Genomic DNA, 19,156 nt, shown 5'->3' with positions numbered 1-19,156 from the left:
GGATGTGGGACCGGGGGACGTTATAATCGGGCGGGTCATTAGGGTTTTGGTTATTCTAATGTAATAAATTATTATATATTTAATGAAGTCATTTTATTTTTATTTTTATTTATTATGTATTAAATATGAAATATGAAATATTAAAAACAAAAAATATTATAAAAAATCATAATTAAAAAAAATAATAATAAAAAAAATAAGACACAGGCGTCAACCCTAAGGGCGCCTCCCTTAGTGAGGAGGCTAAGGCGCCAACCCCATGGGCGCCTCCCTTAGGGGTATATGCAGGCGCCAATTTCATTGGCTCCTCCTTTAGGAGCCCAATGCAATTGGCGCCAATACGTGTGGCGCCTGCCCTAAAATTTTAAGTGATGCGCCAACTCCCCCGGCGCATCCTCTTCCAAACATGGTTATTTTGAAAATTTTTCTGAAAACTTGGTTATTTTCGTATTTAATTTCAAAAAGATGGTTATTTAAAAAAAAATCTCAAATTTATACTTTTGTAATTATTTTTTTGTTTTACTTAAAATAGTGATATAACTGATGTGTATAGGCATGACAACATAACTCATACCCGTGGGTACCCACCCGAACCCACCCCGAAGTTGACGGGGAAAATCCGCTTTGACTGGGTTTGGGTTTGGGTTCGGGTTTTCCCCGATTATAAAATATGGGGACGGGTCGGGTAATGGGGACACTGGTACCCACCCCGAACCTGCCCCCGAACCCGCCCCGTTTATTTTATTATGTACATTATTATTATTTTTTGATAATTTAGAATATTAAATATGTGGTTAAAGTTTTGATATTTTAATTTAAATTTATTATTTAAAATATTTGAAATGTATGTATGAAATTTTTTTAGATTGTTTTATTTTATTATTTGTAATGTAATTTTATTTTGGAAAAAATAAATATTTCTATTAAAAAAATTGATTTCATTAAATGAATGGTGGTGGGGCGGGGACACCCGAACCCAACCCGAACCCGTTTGGGACGAGTTTGGGTTTTGATTCTCCATCCCTGTTTGGGTTTGGGACGGGGAACGGAGATTGTTTTGGGATTCGGGTTTGGGTTTGGAGGATGTAAAAACCGTTCCCGACCCGCCCCGTTGACATGCCTAGATGTGTATACCCGTGCGGGGGATGAAATTATATTATTATAACTACTTACAGTTTATAAATGAAACTTTGCTAATATTATAATTTATCTCTTTTATTAGTGGTACACGGAAAAATATCTTTGTTACTTAAAGTGCACGCATCCCAATTTAAAATAATGAGTCTAAATGTTACAAATTGGAGTGTTAAAGACATGAAACAGGATTTTGGTACTACTATCCATATGTTCATAAATTGTCGAAAATTTCGCTATAGACAACATTTGTAATGTCCACACACTAATTTCCTTCACCATCTAAAATAAGAATCTTCGATCATTTTTTAGACTTTACCCTTGAAATAACAACATAGAATTGACCATGAGTGAATACAGGGCGTTGTAAATATAAACCGACTTGAGAAAGAGATTAACCTTGCCTTTTATTTATGGTCATTACAAAACACAATGCAATTGGAAATTGTCTTCTCTGAAACTTAAATGGAAAACTTGGATCAAAATGAATCATTCATCCTTGGTATGTAAATCTTACCACAATTTTTTTCCTATAATGATAGTGGGACCAATAATATTTGGATACAATTCATTTACGAGCAACCTTGTTCCATTGCAGAGCCCATCGGATTGATCTATGTTCCTCATAGGCATCACTGGAACACCAATCTTCAACCTTAATTGATGATTTGGCATTCCTGAACATTTCATTCAAAAATTTAAATGTGAATCAATCTTCCTGCACTGCACAATTTTCATAAAAAATAACTATTGAGTCAGCACTCAAATATTCCTTTTCAGTACCTAGAATTAATGACAGAACAAAATCATTAACAATATCTACAAAATCATGAGTAGGAGAAAGTAACGCCCTTTCTTCATAGTATTTTAAATTGTTCTTGTTTAGTAAAAGCATCGAATATGTTACTTCAACCATAGATAATAGAGGATTATTAGAATTTGTAACCAATAAGTCTTCAGGAATATGAAGTGTGCTCTCTCCACACTCATTTGAGCCTTGTTTACCATTTCCAATATCAATCATCCAATTTGCAAAGTCTTTTACTTCATTAGAATCTTCATTGGAGTTTGGAGCAGACAACTGCATGTTCTTTGACAATGTCAATACCTTGCAATATTTCCATAGTTCAGATGAGTTTATTGAAGTTGAGACTATGTCATGCCTACATCCATTTCTAACAACGGGTAATATTTGTCTGAAATCTCCATAAAAAAACACATTATTGGTCAACAAATAACACTATTGGTTTATATTGGTTAGACTCGTCTACATTCCTCATTGTATCCTTCAAAGCACGATCAACAGATTCGACACAAAATATATTTAGCGTTGGCGCTTCATCACATATAACAAGCGTATAATCCAAGATAAGGTTACATCTATTAGTACATTTTTTGATATTGTACGTAGATGTTTCAGTTGTAACTAAAGGAATACAAAACATATAGTTAGTCGTTTTTCCTCCCGATAACAATAAAGTTGCAGTCCTACTTGAAGCAACATTTAAAACAATTAAACCATGGGATCTAAGAGCAACTGACAAAGCTCTCTAAATAAAAAAAATTCATATGCCTCCATATCCATGTAAGAGGTAAAATCCTTCTGAACTAGTCATCACATAATTAATAATTTGATCATACACTGGCCTTTGTTCAGCAGTTAAGGTTGACATCAATCACATGTGGGTTGCAGCCAACTCTTCCTTGTCATAGGTTAATTCACCAGCTAATAAACTATTTCTAAATTTAACCATTTCAGAATTTGAAGGTTGTGGCATGGACTCAATGTCATTAAGAGACTTACCTTTCATGGAAAGCAATTTTTCAAACTCCACCAAACAAAAAAGTTTCAAATGATCGTCACTAAGTTGAAGACCTATAACATAAAGAATAATGTTAAACATATAATAAGACTCAACCAAATTTATTTTTTTCAAATGACCATCACTAAGTTGAAGAATGGATTTCATAGACTTTATAATGAAGTCCTAGTTTTTTCTTATGGTTTAAAACATATATTTAACATATAATTAAATACTTGGGCTATTTAGCCTCTTCCTTACGTCATACAAAGTTCGATCACATAAAAGTTTCCATGTAGCTTCCTAAACGACAAAAGGATTTGTCATTGAGTCCATAAATGATAACATAACAAACAACACATGCTTCCTTAAAGGTTTTGTGTATTGTTCCAGCCAATCTTAATATCATTTTAACTTGTGCAGCTATTTTAGTCAACAAGAGTCTCAAATAAAAAACATTACCACATCGGTAGGAATATAAGTAAGCCTTCCAATAGAGTTACCTTGTTGTTTAGGATGCCACACTCTGACACTTTTATCATAACCAAACATTGTAGGAAATTCACCATAAGTTAATTCACGTTTATGTGGATATTTTTCCTTTGCCTCAAACCAAGCCAAAAACATCGTGTCAATTTCTTCATTACGATTCACGACAGACTCAACTGTATGACTTTTAGAAAACATTATTGACTGCTCATTTTCTAGGTGAAACGAAAGCCTTCTAATAGGAGGCCACCTCTGGTGTATGTCATACTAAAAAATCCTCCATACATCCTCACACGATGGCAAATATCTACGTTCTTAGTATTGTTTTATTTCATCCAAAACTCAACCATTTTCAATTTAGTTTTAAATCCCAATCGTGGCTTTGTCAGGGCCTTTATTAACATAACTATTGTCCAAACTTACCTTGTTGCAATCTCAATTTTCAGTTCAATTTTAAACAAATACTTGATAGCATTTCCCTTGTTGCAAACATCCTATTATCCAAACTTATTCCTTTTTTCAGTTCTTATTTGTTAGGCTATAAAAAAGAAGATGCATCTTGTTGATATAGGTAGTACTAATCAATCCTTATAAGTATTCCTTCAACCATGGAGTCTCATACATGCACAGTCTCAGGATTCCTCTCATTCCGATGTGAATTCGGTTTTCTCCCTAGAAGCTGCTAGGAGTGTCTCGTTGTCATTCCTTATGCACCGACAACCACTCCCTAGCCCATGGGTGTTACATGTAACCACTCTCCGTCCTCTTCGACCTCGGGTGTTTACATGCCCACCAACTTCCACTTAGTTCGTCCCTGAACCATATCATATTGGGAGAGGTTTGACTCTGATACTATTTGTAACGCTATAAACTACTTTCAGGATTATCGACTGACCCTATAAACCAACACGGTCTTTTCAGCATGTTTTATCCTCACTCACACGCTTTCCGGGAAACTTTCCAGAAGGTCACCCATCCAAATACTACTCCAAGTCAAGTACGTTTAACTATAGAGTTCTTATCTATTAGGCTACCGAAAAGAAAATACATCTTGTTGGTATAGGTAGTATCAATCGATCCTTATAAGCCTTCCTTCAACCATGCAGTCCCATACATGTATAGCCTTAGGATCCCTATCATTCCGATGTGGATTCGATTTTCTCCCTAGAAGTTGCTAGGAGTGTCTCATTGTCATGCCTCATGCATCGTCAACCACTCCCTCGCCCTCGGGTGTTACATATAATCACTATCTTTCCTCTTCGACCTCGGGTGTTACACATGTACTTTGGCTAGCCCTCATCATTGACTATAGTGGAATTCTGGTAATCCTTTGGAAAATACTTTGAGCACTTGCCATATTTCATGCGTGGGAAATTTATATTAGCTTTTCCACAGGGACCGTGTAACATTAAACTTGAAACAACATTACAAGGTTTGGATAGAGACTACGATTAGGTAGTTCTGCATAAATGAACTTGTCGATGCCAGATCCTATTTTCAGTGAATTTGATGCTTCAAGCCACAACTAAATATGTGCATATTGTAGCGGGGCTTTCGTTACCGTTAGAGATATTGACTAAATCCAAGGTAAACCATACAAGTCGAGTCGCCACCGCACTTCAATTTATCCAAAGGAATGGTTAGAAAGCGAACAAAAACCTAAAAGTTTTATCGAATCAAAAACTAGTAAAAATGTCAGAGATCTGGGTAAGGGGGGTGGTTATGCAATGGGAAGGTTTTAAGCACCCAAAACATCCTAGGTACTCCTAGGGAGCCCTTTTCATAAGTGTTGTTCTAGTCTAAAGGGTGTAGGTATATCTAAAGTACTATTTACTAAAAGGAAGGTTAAAAGAAAATGACTCGCAAGGATGTCGCATCCACTGCCTACGTATCTCATCTGAGTATGAGAATCAGAGTCTTCGTAGCTCAGCTACCTATGGGTTAAAGAGAAGTGTGCTCGGTAAGACGTCGCGTCTTATGCCTACGTATCTCATCTGGAATGAGAATCAGAGCAAAACGTAGTTCGGCTAACTAGGGGTTAAGGATTTCCATTTGAACATGGACTTACAAAAGAGGACACCAGTTGTGTCAAAGGAGGGTGGGCAGTGTGTTCAACGTCATAGCAGTAGGTGTCGCATCTCGCTGAATCGAGTCTTAGGCAGTTACCTCTTTGCAATAGAACGGACTGACATGCCACAAGATCGGAGACGCACGGAAGGTCTAAAAAATGAGGAAGCTCTGCCCTAGAGTTGTCATGCAATATGGACCTATGTTTTAGGATTTACAAAGGGGAACATCTACCTAATGTTAGCATGCAAAGAATAGGGGAATTATACCTATGTTATCATACAAAGGGTTCTACTTAATGGGTGCTACCTAAACAGAACAAGAGTCGACGGATGGAGCGCGGAGAGGAGTTACAGATAAGGGTAGATGGAGATACCGAATGCAATCGACTTACAGGTAGATGGTGATGCCTGAGGCAATCGACTTACAAGAGGATGGATGAATGCGTGCTGGTTCTGTTAAGTTTTGAAAATGATTACTTGATGTTGGATCGAGCTTTTGATCTTATTTTGAAATGGTTATCGGATGTTCATTTTAATTCTTGTATTAATAGGTGACTAAAGAAATAAAGAAATAAATATTATACACTTTATGGGAGAGGGGTACATTTGTTATGAATGGGAATTGTTCATGGCAAACAAACAATAAGAATATATGCCTCATACATCATACAAGTAGGCAACAGTTATCAATTAGATAGGATAAATAAACAATATATAATCAAACCAAAGAATCAAATAATGGAGCATTTAAATAATTCATGGGAGTATGAACATGTTAAATAATCAAGCAATAGAAAGCATGAATGAGAGAAACAAGTATAAAAGATAACAGATGAATCAAACAGATGAAAATATACACACGAAAGGTCCACTGAATAATTTAATCAGGAAATGAGGTAAGGACCAAATAAACTCAAGGTAAAAGGCCTCTAATACATGGCATATGAGATGAAAAAGGTAGGATCAAAAGATCTCTTCAATTTCCATAAGCAATCCCTAAGTCAAACATCGATCATAAAGAAGTAAACTGAAAATTCAAGTCAAATTAAAAAATAACAAATAAATAGTAAATTAATCAAGAAAATTATGAAAAATTAACATAAATAAGGTGGGGTCAGGACATCATCATCCCCAAAAAAGATTTTAAAAATAACGAAAATTGGTACATAAATTAATTAAAATAAAACCAAGGTCAAACCAAAAGTCAATTAATGAGACTAGGTTAGAAATAAATCAAGAATAAATAGCAAATTAATGAATAAAATTATTAAACATTAAACTAAATAAGGTGGGGTCAGGACATCATCATCCCCCAAAAATATTTTAAAAATAACGAAAATTAGTACATAAATTAATTAAAATAAAACAGAGGTCAAACCAAAAGTCAATTAATGAGACTAGGTTAGAAATAAATCAAGAATAAATGGTAATTATGAAAAATTAAACTAAATAATGTGGGGTAAGTACATAATCATCCCCAAAAAGATTTTAAAAATAACGAAAATTGATACATAAATTAATTAAAATAAAACCGAGGTCAAACCAAAAGTCAATTAATAAGACTAGGTTAGAAATAAATCAAGAATAATTAGTAAATTAATCAATAAAATTATGAAAAATTAAACTAAATAAGGTGGGGTCAGGACATCATCATCCCCCAAAAATATTTTTAAAATAACTAAAATTGGTACATAAATTAATTAAAATAAAACAGAGGTCAAACCAAAAGTCAATTAATGAGACTAGGTTAGAAATAAATCAAGAATAAATGGTAAATTAATCAAGAAAATTATGAAAAATTAAACTAAATAAGTTGGGGCCAGGAAATCATCATCCCCCAAAAAGATTTTAAAAATAACTAAAATTGGTACATAAATTAATTAAAATAAACCGAGGTCAAACCAAAAGTTAATTAATGAGACTAGGTTAGAAATAAATCAAGAATAAATAGTAAATTAATCAAGAAAATTATGAAAAATTAAAATAAATAAGGTGAGGTCAGGATATCATTATCCCCCAAAAAGATTTTAAAAATAACGAAAATTGGTACGTGAATTAATTAAAATAAAACAGAAGTCAAATTAAAAGTCCACCAACCAAACTAGGTCAAAAATAAATCCAAAATAAATTGAAAATGTGAAATAAAATTCCAAGAAAAGGTCAGGTTGACCATGAGACAGTGGTTAACCTTCATCCCAAAAATCAAATGCTAAAAATATTTTTAAGTCATAAAAATAAAATCAATAAAAAAAAGTGTGTTAAAATGGACCAGTTAGAATAAATAATTAAAATAAAATATTAATATTAAAAAAATACGAAAATAAAAATTATATAAAATAAAATAATACGTTAAGAAAAGTGAAAAATATTTTTGGGGAATTTTATGGACGAAGAAAATATTTTAAATAAGAAAAAGAAATACGAAAATGGAAGGATTAATGGTGATGAACATGGTAAGCAAGCGTAGATATATCAAAACATGGCCATGGAAGAGATGATTACCTAATGGAAAATAGAAATGGAATGGAATCTGATATGTGATGAAGCTTTGCCTCCTTGCCACGAAATTTCAATCCTCCTTCAGGGTTAGGGTTTCAGCTTCTTAAATAGGGTGGATTAGGTGTTCTCATGGGCTTTTTAATGAGTGATTTATCCATAAGAATAAAAGTGTGAAGTGAGGTGTAAAATGTTGTTATTTTGGGCCAAACTTTAGTGAATGGATATCCAATGCATGGCCAAAAGAGGTAAAAAAAAACGTGACTGGTTTGTGCAGAATGGTTAGAAAATCTGATTGGGCCAGCCAGGCCCAAGATCTGCCTAGAAAATCAAGTCATGGTGCCCACTTTAAATGAATGTATCTCTCAAACCATGAATCCAAATGAGATGATTCCAAAAGTATGTGAAAGAGGACATGTGATCCGCTGTCGCGCGCGGATCAAAACGAGTAATTTTGTAAAAACGTAATACAGCGACAATTAAACTCGGATATCGTCTCAAGGATTCTTGTTTGTAATAATTAAACGTAATCGAATGGGGGGGTTGATTTGGTGTTCAATTACAAAAATGCAGAAAATAAGTGATTATGAAAAGTGATTATTTGAATAAGCTGAAACGAATCAACCCACTATATCATCTTCCGACTTATCATTGATCCCTATAAAATTCCAATTCCCTAAACGAGTCTGATCCTATTCGATTACAAAAGCTACTGACAAGCGCAATAACAATTATACGAAGTATGCCCCTGAATTCCGAGTAAAGCAAACGGATTAAAACTATTGCGAATTAAGCAAACGCAATATGATCGAACGCGATAATGCAAAAGCTACACTAATCACGAAATTGATTCAAAAGCAGACAACAATCAAATTAAAGAATTCTATCATGTAAAAACAATTAAATTAAGCAAGTAATTGTGATTATAGATATAATTCAAAGAAACAGATTAATGGAAAATTATAAAAGAACCTCAAAGTGGCATCCGATTACAGTGAATTGATTATTGGGAAATTAGTTCTCCATAGTCATTCTTTGCAAGCTCTCAAATTCGTACATGAACCGTGATTTTTCCATTTTTTATCCTCAATGGTCTACGGCTGCTAGACCTAGGGGAAAACAAATACCCGTTTTACAACTCAACTGGGTCGAAAACATAACCCAAACCCAAAACTAATGACCAAAAACTTAAATAAAACTAATGCTGCAACTTGAAACGAAATTCTGGAATTTTGAGCTCCGAATCTGACTTCGACTCCAACACGAAAGTCGTAGCTCTCTCTCTTAGCTTTCCGGCGATTTTTAGAACGCCTCAAACGGATTCCCGGAACTCCAGTTATGATCGTTTCCGCGCAGACTGCTAAAGCTGAAAAATAAGTGCGAAAATTAAATTAAACTAAAAATAAAATAAAATATGAAAACATAATAAAATATAAAAATAAACAAAATAAAATAAAGAAATGCCTAAGTAAAAAGTAGGAGAATTGTGCATAAATATGCACTTATCAAATTCCCCCGGACTTGAACTTTTGCACTCCGAGCAAAATTGAAATAAAACAAAGAAAGCACACACACATCAATAGCTACTCATTCCAGACTACAAGTCTTCTTCGGTTAAGTTTGCATTGATAGGTACTAATCTTGTACACTAAGGATATTGTAAGAACACTAATCCACAGTTATGCAGACATAAACCTCTTGAATACACAAATCAACTCGAATCATATTATTATACTAAAGCCTAACTTACTCATCCTTCTTTTGCCCTTTTTCATTCAGGCGCAATCACATTAAGCCCGTTATCTCCACACACTCATAGCAAGGCGACCGGTTAGTGACTCTGATCCTTTTCTGCACGGGGTTCTGGTACTTAAGTGGCATAACCCTTTGCTTACTCACTTGTAGTTGCGGAGGATCGGACCGTAATTCGCCCTACCAAGTTCAGCACCAGAAACCGCTGAACCAACTAACAACGAGTCAAAAACTTTTTTTTTGAAGGTTCTACAACCGTTGAGTTAAGTGACCGGGTGAGGGTCACCAAACTTAGAAGGTGCATTCCTTTATTTTTTTCTCTTTTTTTTTTCTTTTTCGGAACACTCACTTATATTCATCGGCTTCCCTGCGTAGAGTGTGTGTGAGATGGTGCTGACTGCTGAAATAAACTACTCAAGAGCTGTCAGAGAATGAGAATTTAAGGCTAAAACATAATAAAAATTCAACTCAATTTCCATATGCAGGAGACTTACGGTGTTAAAACAATACCGATCTTGTGAATTTTTCTCAAGTCTCCGCAAACTCGACTCAAAGTAATCTATAGCCTAAAACTTTCAAGAAGATGCAATTTTTTTAGAAAGAAAACAAAAACAAAACAAAACAAAGAACAAAAACAAAGAAAATAAAGTATTCCCTCCCCCACACTTAAAATATGCATTGTTCTCAATGAAACAAACAAACATAAAATAAGAGAGAGAAGAGAGAGGAAAGAACACACCCGAGTAATCAAGGAGGATAGGTGATCACATAAGCAGCCTTTCCCAAAGAGATATATTCTACATTTTCTTCTTCCAAAGTGGGGTTGTCATGGAATAGCTTTGGGTAATGTCCATTGAACTTGAAATTTTTATTAGTATCTTCGCCTTTTATTCCAGGATCAAAGAATCTTCTAAAAGTAAAAGTGTCAAATGGACACGTGAAGGTGATATGACTTGGAATGTTAGCCAATGTCCAACCAAATGCCTTTTTATGCTTCCTTAAAATCTGCAAAAGCTTATTTTCTTGATCGGAATCAAGGTTAGAAGAGATAATAACAGGGAGTTTCTCATTACTCTCCAAGTAAGCATATTTCAGGTTCTCATGGAGCTCTTTTAGCTCTAAGGACGGGGGTTGCTCGGTGGATGGAGTGCTTGGGGCAGCCGGGAATGCAAGAGCATCAACTGCAAAAACAGGTTTATTGGTAACAACTTCACCTGTAGGAAATGTATCAGCCTGTAAGGCAACATCAATCTCAGCATAGACAACACAAACGTTAGTGTCAGTACAATCAGAACATGAATAAATATCATCAAAACCAGAGAGAGATGGAAAATCAAGCGCAAATAGTTCAGAACTAGAGTCATCAACTAATTCAGAAATCAGCTCAATATGAAAAACGGAATGCTCCTCCACAGGGTGTTTCATGGCATCAAAAATGTTAAATTTTGCGACAATGTCACCAAATTCCATGGACATGGTTCCATCGTCAACATCAATTTTTGTCTTCCCCGGCAACGGCGCCAATTTGATCCGCTGTCGCGCGCGGATCAAAACGAGTAATTTTGTAAAAACGTAATACAACGACAATTAAACTCGGATATCGTCTCAAGGATTCTTGTTTGTAATAATTAAACGTAATCGAATGGGGGGGTTGATTTGGTGTTCAATTACAAAAATGCAGAAAATAAGTGATTATGAAAAGTGATTATTTGAATAAGCTGAAACGAATCAACCCACTATATCATCTTCCGACTTATCATTGATCCCTATAAAATTCCAATTTCCTAAACGAGTCTGATCCTATTCGATTACAAAAGCTACTGACAAGCGCAATAACAATTATACGAAGTATGCCCCTGAATTCCGAGTAAAGCAAACAAATTAAAACTATTGCGAATTAAGCAAACGCAATATGATCGAACGCGATAATGCAAAAGCTACCCTAATCACGAAATTGATTCAAAAGCAGACAACAATCAAATTAAAGAATTCTATCATGTAAAAACAATTAAATTAAGCAAGTAATTGTGATTATAGATATAATTCAAAGGAACAGATTAATGGAAAATTATAAAAGAACCTCAAAGTGGCATCCGATTACAGTGAATTGATTCTTGGGAAATTAGTTCTCCATAGTCATTCCTTGCAAGCTCTCAAATTCGTACATGAACCGTGATTTTTACGTTCAATTCCTCCTGGTCTACGGCTGCTAGACCTAGGGGAAAACAAATACCCGTTTTACAACTCAACTGGGTCGAAAACATAACCCAAACCCAAAACTAATGACCAAAAACTTAAATAAAACTAATGCTGCAACTTGAAACGAAATTCTGGAATTTTGAGCTCCGAATCTGACTTCGACTCCAACACGAAAGTCGTAGCTCTCTCTCTTAGCTTTCCGGCGATTTTTAGAACGCCTCAAACGGATTCCCGGAACTCCAGTTATGATCGTTTCCGCGCAGACTGCTAAAGCTGAAAAATAAGTGCGAAAATTAAATTAAACTAAAAATAAAATAAAATATGAAAACATAATAAAATATAAAAATAAACAAAATAAAATAAAGAAATGCCTAAGTAAAAAGTAGGAGAATTGTGCATAAATATGCACTTATCAACATGGCAAGGTATAATTGTTGTGAAGAAAGTATTTTCAAAAGATGCCTTGAAGTACAAGAAAACTGGCCAAGAAGTCTTGACAAATTTTGAAGATTTTGGACTTAGAAAATTTCTAAGTGTCCTAAAAAAATGTCTCACTTTGACTAAGCATAACTTTCTCAATTCTAATCCAAATGGAGAAAACTTTATATCTCTAGAAAGCTTAGAACAAGAGGAACAACTTTCATGTTGGAGAAATATTCAAATGGATCTTTTATCTTGATGCAAAATGGGATTAAAGTGAGTGCAATGATAATGAAAACTTGCCCTAAATGGAAAGTTAACCATTTCCAAATTAAGTAACTTTTCCAATTCCTGATTAAATGACGAATCCATGATCCAACCTTGATAAAATTTCACATGTAGGATCCCCTAGGCATGGATTTTGAGATTCCACTCTCAAAATGTCAGGAGTTGACTTTTCTGGCCCCACAGTTGACTTTTCCCAAACTGTCTGATTCCCGATTCCATTGATCAATTGAAGCACTTCTAGCTCAAATAAAGAGCTGATTTTTTGTATGTAGACCCTTGTGGACATATAGAGGGTCATGGAAAAGAGTTTCACCCAAAGAATCAGAAATAAACTGATTTTATACCAAACCCTAGTTTTAGGGCAAAATGATCAAGAACTGATTGCACTGATTGCCAATGGATCTTTCTGAGATAATTGTGAATCTTCCTGGGCCAAGATGCCTCTCTAATCATGATATGGATGAGCTCCTCTACTTCCAACCAAATATTGCCTGTTGCAGGTAGCCATGAAACCCTAATTTCTGATTAAATCCAGATGAACACTCTGATAGCTTTGAATCCTTCACTGATGAACTGAGGACCATAATAAGATACTTGGACCCCACTGAGACCCTTGAGACTTGTATACTTAGAAAATGAAGTCCAATTCTCAATATTACTTTGTGTGGGCTCTTTCTGTTAAGGAGTGATCAATCAAAACCTGATTTCCATGTCCCTAATGCAGTATGCAATGAGTATGACCTAATATGATGCTAATGAAGTGTGAAACATAATCCCATGCTTCCAGGAAAAATGAAGGGTAAATTTTGTGGTATTACAGCTGTCCCTATTCAATCAATTGGAAACCCGAAAGAAAGATAGCAATGACTTTCGCACTTTTGAGGTATCAAGTGATTGAATACGATAAAAGCCCGAAAATTTACACTGAAGTGAAAAAATGAAGTAACAATGCCTATCAGAATTGGCCAAGAGGTGCTCTTGAAAAAGAATCCGTCTGGTACGGTGAGAGTCAGTCCGAACACCGAAACAAGGAATGTTAGCCTGAATACCAAAATAAATGGTAACATAGAAATAACCATGGCCTGAATGCCGCTCATTAATCTGAATACTGGAAATGACTTCGATCTGAGCATCAGACGATACTTGATTATCAAACATCGGTCTGAACACCGGGAAACTGGCCTGAATGCCACTTTGGTCTGAATACCGGAAAACTGGCCTGAATGCCACAAGTTGCATCGACCTGAATGTCGGAAACTTCTTCGATCTGAACATCGGAAGATATTAGATTATCAAACATCGGTCTGAACACCGGGAAACTGGCCTGAGTGCCACTTCGGTCTGAATACCGAAAAATTGGTCTGAATGCCACTTCAGTCTGAATACCGAAAAATTGGCCTGAATGTCACTTTGGTCTGAATACCGGAAACTTGGCCTGAATGCCGGAAACTTCTTCGATATGAACATCGGAAAACTGGCCTGAATGCCACTTCGGTCTGAATACCGGAAACTTGGCCTGAATGCCACAAGTTGCATCGACCTGAATGTCGGAAACTTCTTCGATCTGAACATCGGAAAACTGGCCTGAATGCCACTTCGGTCTGAATACCAGAAACTTTCATGCTTGTCAGCATCGGCAGAAATAGGGAAAATGATAATTGAGGCGGCGCGTGGGCCAACGACCCCTGCTGGGAATAATAAAGATAAGTCATGAACAATCTTCAGTCTGAGTACTGGAAACAACTTCTGACTTATCACTTGGGATACCGAGAATGCCTTATGCACTACGCCAAAAATGACTTTTAACAGCGCATCTTAGACAGCGCTTTTAAAAGAAAGCGCTGTCTAAGGTTAAAACTAAAATAAAACACGGAAAATGTTCCAAAAAAATAATGAAAGCGCTGTCTAAGGGGGGGTCTTAGACAGCGCTTTCTAAAAGCGCTGTCTAAGACCCCCCCTTAGACAGCGCTTTTAGAAAGCGCTTTTAAATATAGACCTTAGTCAGCGCTTTTGATAAAGCGCTGTCTAAAGTCTTTAAATTAAAAAAAAAATTAAAACCAAAAGCGCTTTCGAATAAGTTTGATATTTTCTCTTTTCGTTAAGTTATTTTATGATATTTCTGTATATCCATGACGGAACGTTCTCGAAAAAAAGAGAAGGTTTTCAGAACAATGGAAAACGACAATGTCGTTTTTAGAAACGGAAATCCAGTTCTCGTCGCTCAGCCACTCACCGTTGTCCGCGCCCTAACCAGCAATGGCGGCGCTCGTGTTCTTGCCACGCCGCCTACTCTGAACCCTAACTCCGACGAGTTCGAAGCATGCAAAACCCCGATGATCAAGGTGAACGACGAGCCTCAAGAAGAAGATGTCAAACCTTCCGTGGAGCGGCGTTCAATGCTCCCGTTTGACGATTTTCTAAAGGCTACGAACACACAAGTTGTCACTGTTGACGAATCGATGAAATCAATGGAAGTTGAATCAACGATTCCAAAGAATACGGAGAGTGCCGATGTTGATGTGGTTTATGAGACTCAGGAATCGGTTAAGACTGGATTCGTAGATGAATCGCTGAAGTCAACGGAAGTTGAACTACCTATTCAAACTGAGGAAGAAGCTGTCAATGTCAATGTGATTTGTGAAACACAGGAATCCATCATCGCTGATCCGATTAATGAAGCAACGCAGATTCAATCAAATGAAGAAGCTTCCAAGGAGAAGGAAGTAAATATTAATGATTTGGAGGTGTTAAAGGTAGTGAAAGGGAAAGAAGCCGCTGTTAATGACGAAGTTAGTGTTTTGAAGGTGGTGAAGAAAGATGCAGTGGAAGAGAAGAAGATTCCGAATCTTGAGGATGGTGAGTTTCCTGTTGAGCCTGGGTGGTCATTACTCGGAAGGAAGATTGAGGTTGCTACTTCCACAGCTAGAGGACTAAGGAGATTGGTGGATAATGAGATTGTTTATTTCAATTTCCCTGACCCAAATACCTCTTACAAGTTCCAATGGATTGTTCGCGTCTCAACCAAACGTTCTGGAGTGGTAATAATAATATCAATTGATTGCAATGCTTACTATTTGAAATATTTTATTGTGTGTAATTTCCCTGAATTGTTTTGTTATTAAAATGCAATGTTGCTTGATTTGATGCTTTTGTGAGAAGGAATCGAAGTCATATATTTTGGTTATGTTGTTGTATTTAACACTTTAGGTTGGGAGGCTGCCAATGGAATGGGCAAAATCTGTCATGCCTCTTGTGCAATCTGGAAATGTTAGGGTTCAAGGCCGATGCATTGCCACACCATATAAATTGGAAATGATGCAAGAAATAATGTTGTTAGTGAGGTATGGGTAACTTCTTGTTTCCTTATGTTAGTTTAGTTTAGTTTAAATGATGTTGATGAAAGCTTTCCCTTTTACTTAGTTTTGTGCCTGTAACTTGGCTATTTCATTTGAATATGATGTTGAGTTTATTGGTGGATGAACCCATTCGTTTGATTTATGGACAGTTTTTATGTTCATCAATCTGTATTCTTGGAGTCTGTTGATACCTCTTGGAGGCTAGAGGCTTGTGGCCACATTAACTCTGCTGCTTACCCCCTCCTTACACTGTTAAACATGCTAGAGATTGAGCCATATAGGAAGGTATTGAATCACTATTTTTTAATTGTTTTGTTTGTTTGTTTGTTAGTGTTGCATTTGTAATGTGCTTTTGTTATTTTAACTAGGCTGATTTCACCCCTGAGGAAATGAAGGCTCGGAAGCGGATTCTTAAAGTATGTTCAACTATTTTCTTTCTTTCCCCACTTTTATAGAGCTTTCATGATATTATTGTTTAAATTGAATTGAATGTTGTTGTTGTTGTGAATGCATGCTAGATGCCTAAATTTTCTGTTTATATTACTAGCTTGATTCAGATGAAGCTTCAGTTTTGCCTGTTAATAAGCGAAGAAAAGGCATCAGTGAGCCACTTCCTGAGCCAAATAAGAATGAACAAGCTCTTTCAGAGTCAGCTTTGAATAAACTTGTTGGAGCTGCTGAAGTCTTTGACTTAGAGGTGTATAAATTGTGTTCCAATTTCAATTGATAGTCTTCAACTTCTCTTTCTTCTGTGTCTGTGGCCAACCCATTTATGTCTTACGTATCTTTAGGAGAAAAAAGCACCAACAACCCTGATGTGTAGTCTAAAGCCTTACCAGAGTCAAGCTCTGTATTGGATGATAGAAATTGAGAAGGGAGCTGATGATGAAAATGCTGATAGAAATCTACATCCTTGCTGGTCAGCCTACAATATATGCAATGGGTAAGTACTAATAGTACATGGTTCCTCAAACAAAACGTAGCTTTTACCTCAATATCAGTATACATTTTAACCTGACATACTTTTTATCAGAAGGACAATTTATGTGAACATATTTACTGGGGAGGCGGCAAAGAAATTTCCACAAGGAACACAGAGAGCAAGAGGAGGAGTGAGTTTGTTTGAAGCCATCAATTTTGAAATACCAAATGCGACATGCACTTTGAACTGTTTGTCTTATTGCAGTTGTGTTTGTTTATTGAAGATTCTGGCGGATGCAATGGGACTTGGAAAGACTGTTATGACAATTGCTTTGATTCTAAGTAATCCAGGCAGGGTGAAGTCAGAAGACAGTAACGCAGAGAGCCTATATGACAACATTTTCTCAACTAAGAGGAGGAATATTAACAATGTAGAGGGTGGCACTCTGATTGTTTGTCCCATGGCATTATTGGGTCAGTGGAAGGTGAGATTCCTCTCTAATTAAGCCAATTAAAAAAGCATGGTTGTTCTTTTATATTTAAGCCAATTAAAAAAGCATGGTTGTTCTTTTATATATATCTCAATATTTATGTGAAAGGCAATTTACAATGGTTTATAATATCCAGGACGAGCTTGAAACACATTCAAAATCAGGCAGCATATCCATATTTGTTCATTATGGTGGGGGTAGAACTGATAATGTTGATTTGTTGTTAGAGTACGACGTTGTCTTGACAACATATGGTGTCCTATCAGCTTCATATAAAAGTGTAAGGAAATGTTTATTTGTATTTTATTTTCATAAATTTAAATAGTGAACCTCCTCATTTTGGATTCCCTGATTCTTTGAAACCAGGATGGAGAGAATAGCATCTACCACAGGGTCCAATGGTTCAGAGTGGTACTAGACGAAGCTCACCATATTAAAGCCCATAAAAGTCAGGTTGCCCAGGCTACTATTGCCCTGTCCTCACACTGCCGCTGGTGTCTAACTGGAACACCGCTTCAAGTTAATTATTGAGAAACATTTTGTGTAATTTATAGAATTGCTAGTAGAAAAGTACTCCTCCCATATAATGAGCTCATAGTTATTAAGCAAAATAGTGTATTGTCAAGAATCTCTTTATGAAATTGTGATGTTCTCTGTTTCAGAATAGTTTGGAGGATCTATTCAGTCTCCTGTCTTTCCTGCGCGTTGAACCTTGGTGCAGCTGGCAGTGGTATGTCAAATATTAGGCTATCTTGTAGCTAGTGTAAATTGATCAATGTTTTGGAATAAAAATCATTTGAAGACTACTATTTCATTTGTTAATCTGCTTTGTAATATAGGTGGACTAAGTTGATTCAAAAGCCCTATGAGCAGGGTGATCAAAGAGCCCTGAAATTGGTCAAGGGAATTTTGAGGACCTTGATGTTAAGAAGAACCAAGGAAACAAAGGATAAAGAAGGAAGGTAGTCATTCTTACTTCATGTGAATTGTCTCTTTTAGTATGCATGAGTGAATTTCTTAATTTATAATGATAGTTATCAATTATGCTTATGTTTTTTCAGGCCTATACTTGTCTTGCCACCAACTGATATTCAATTGATTGAGTGTGAACAGTCAGAATCTGAACGGGACTTCTATGATGCTCTCTTCTTGAGATCTAAAGTAAGTTGTCCATAGCTTGCTGCTATCTGTAAATATTTGAACAGAAACTTGTTTCACAATTGTCATCTTTTCATAAAGTGGTAGTTTTGGAAACTGTAATTTCCCTCTAATGTTGCTTTTACTAGAAACTTTATAATTGTTAGGATATTCAAAGATACTACCTTAGTTATGTATTTTCGTCTGGATTAATTGTTTACTTTAATAAGTAGGAAAACCATGGATAAAACATGGATCTGTGCCGATCGAATGACCAAAGAGTACGAGAGTGGGGTTGCGGAATTCGTTAAGTATGCTGTTCAACACGCTGAAAACCCCAGACGAATGCATTGTCCTTGCTTGCGTTGTTGTTATATTGGTAAGGTTGACGCACATGGATTGAAATCGCATTTGCTGAGGCATGGAATTGATCAAAGTTATCAGTGTTGGATATTTCATGGTGAGAAAATTAACGAGAATGTTGAATCGAGTGGATTAATAAGTTAGTGACTTAGGTAAATTATCCATGGTTTCTTTATTTTTTTTTTCAATTGTTTTGATTATAAGTTATATGTGATAATGCATGATTTCATTATATTTTT

General features: G+C 35.8%; 1 protein-coding gene and 1 pseudogene across 1 annotated transcript; one reads left to right on the top strand and one right to left on the bottom strand.

The window, feature by feature from the left end:
• Window positions 1–1,399: 1,399 nt before the first annotated feature.
• On the bottom strand, window positions 1,400–11,167 carry LOC127094414 (uncharacterized; annotated as a pseudogene).
• A 3,611-nt stretch (window positions 11,168–14,778) lies between these two features.
• LOC127094405 (DNA repair protein RAD5B) lies at window positions 14,779–18,688 on the top strand. The gene is made up of 14 exons (XM_051033248.1): window positions 14,779–15,687; window positions 15,857–15,990; window positions 16,155–16,290; window positions 16,374–16,421; window positions 16,553–16,702; window positions 16,797–16,948; window positions 17,039–17,117; window positions 17,211–17,411; window positions 17,554–17,697; window positions 17,784–17,936; window positions 18,080–18,147; window positions 18,257–18,379; window positions 18,479–18,578; window positions 18,623–18,688. The coding sequence occupies exons 1-14, from the start codon at window positions 14,779–14,781 to the stop codon at window positions 18,686–18,688; spliced, it is 2,463 nt and encodes an 820-aa protein (XP_050889205.1).
• Window positions 18,689–19,156: the final 468 nt, after the last annotated feature.

This window comes from Lathyrus oleraceus, chromosome 1, assembly GCF_024323335.1.
Source record: "Lathyrus oleraceus cultivar Zhongwan6 chromosome 1, CAAS_Psat_ZW6_1.0, whole genome shotgun sequence".
Lineage (NCBI taxonomy): Eukaryota > Viridiplantae > Streptophyta > Magnoliopsida > Fabales > Fabaceae > Lathyrus > Lathyrus oleraceus.
The sequence above is the reverse complement of the archived record's forward strand: the minus strand, read 5'-3'. Positions and strand labels throughout refer to the sequence as shown.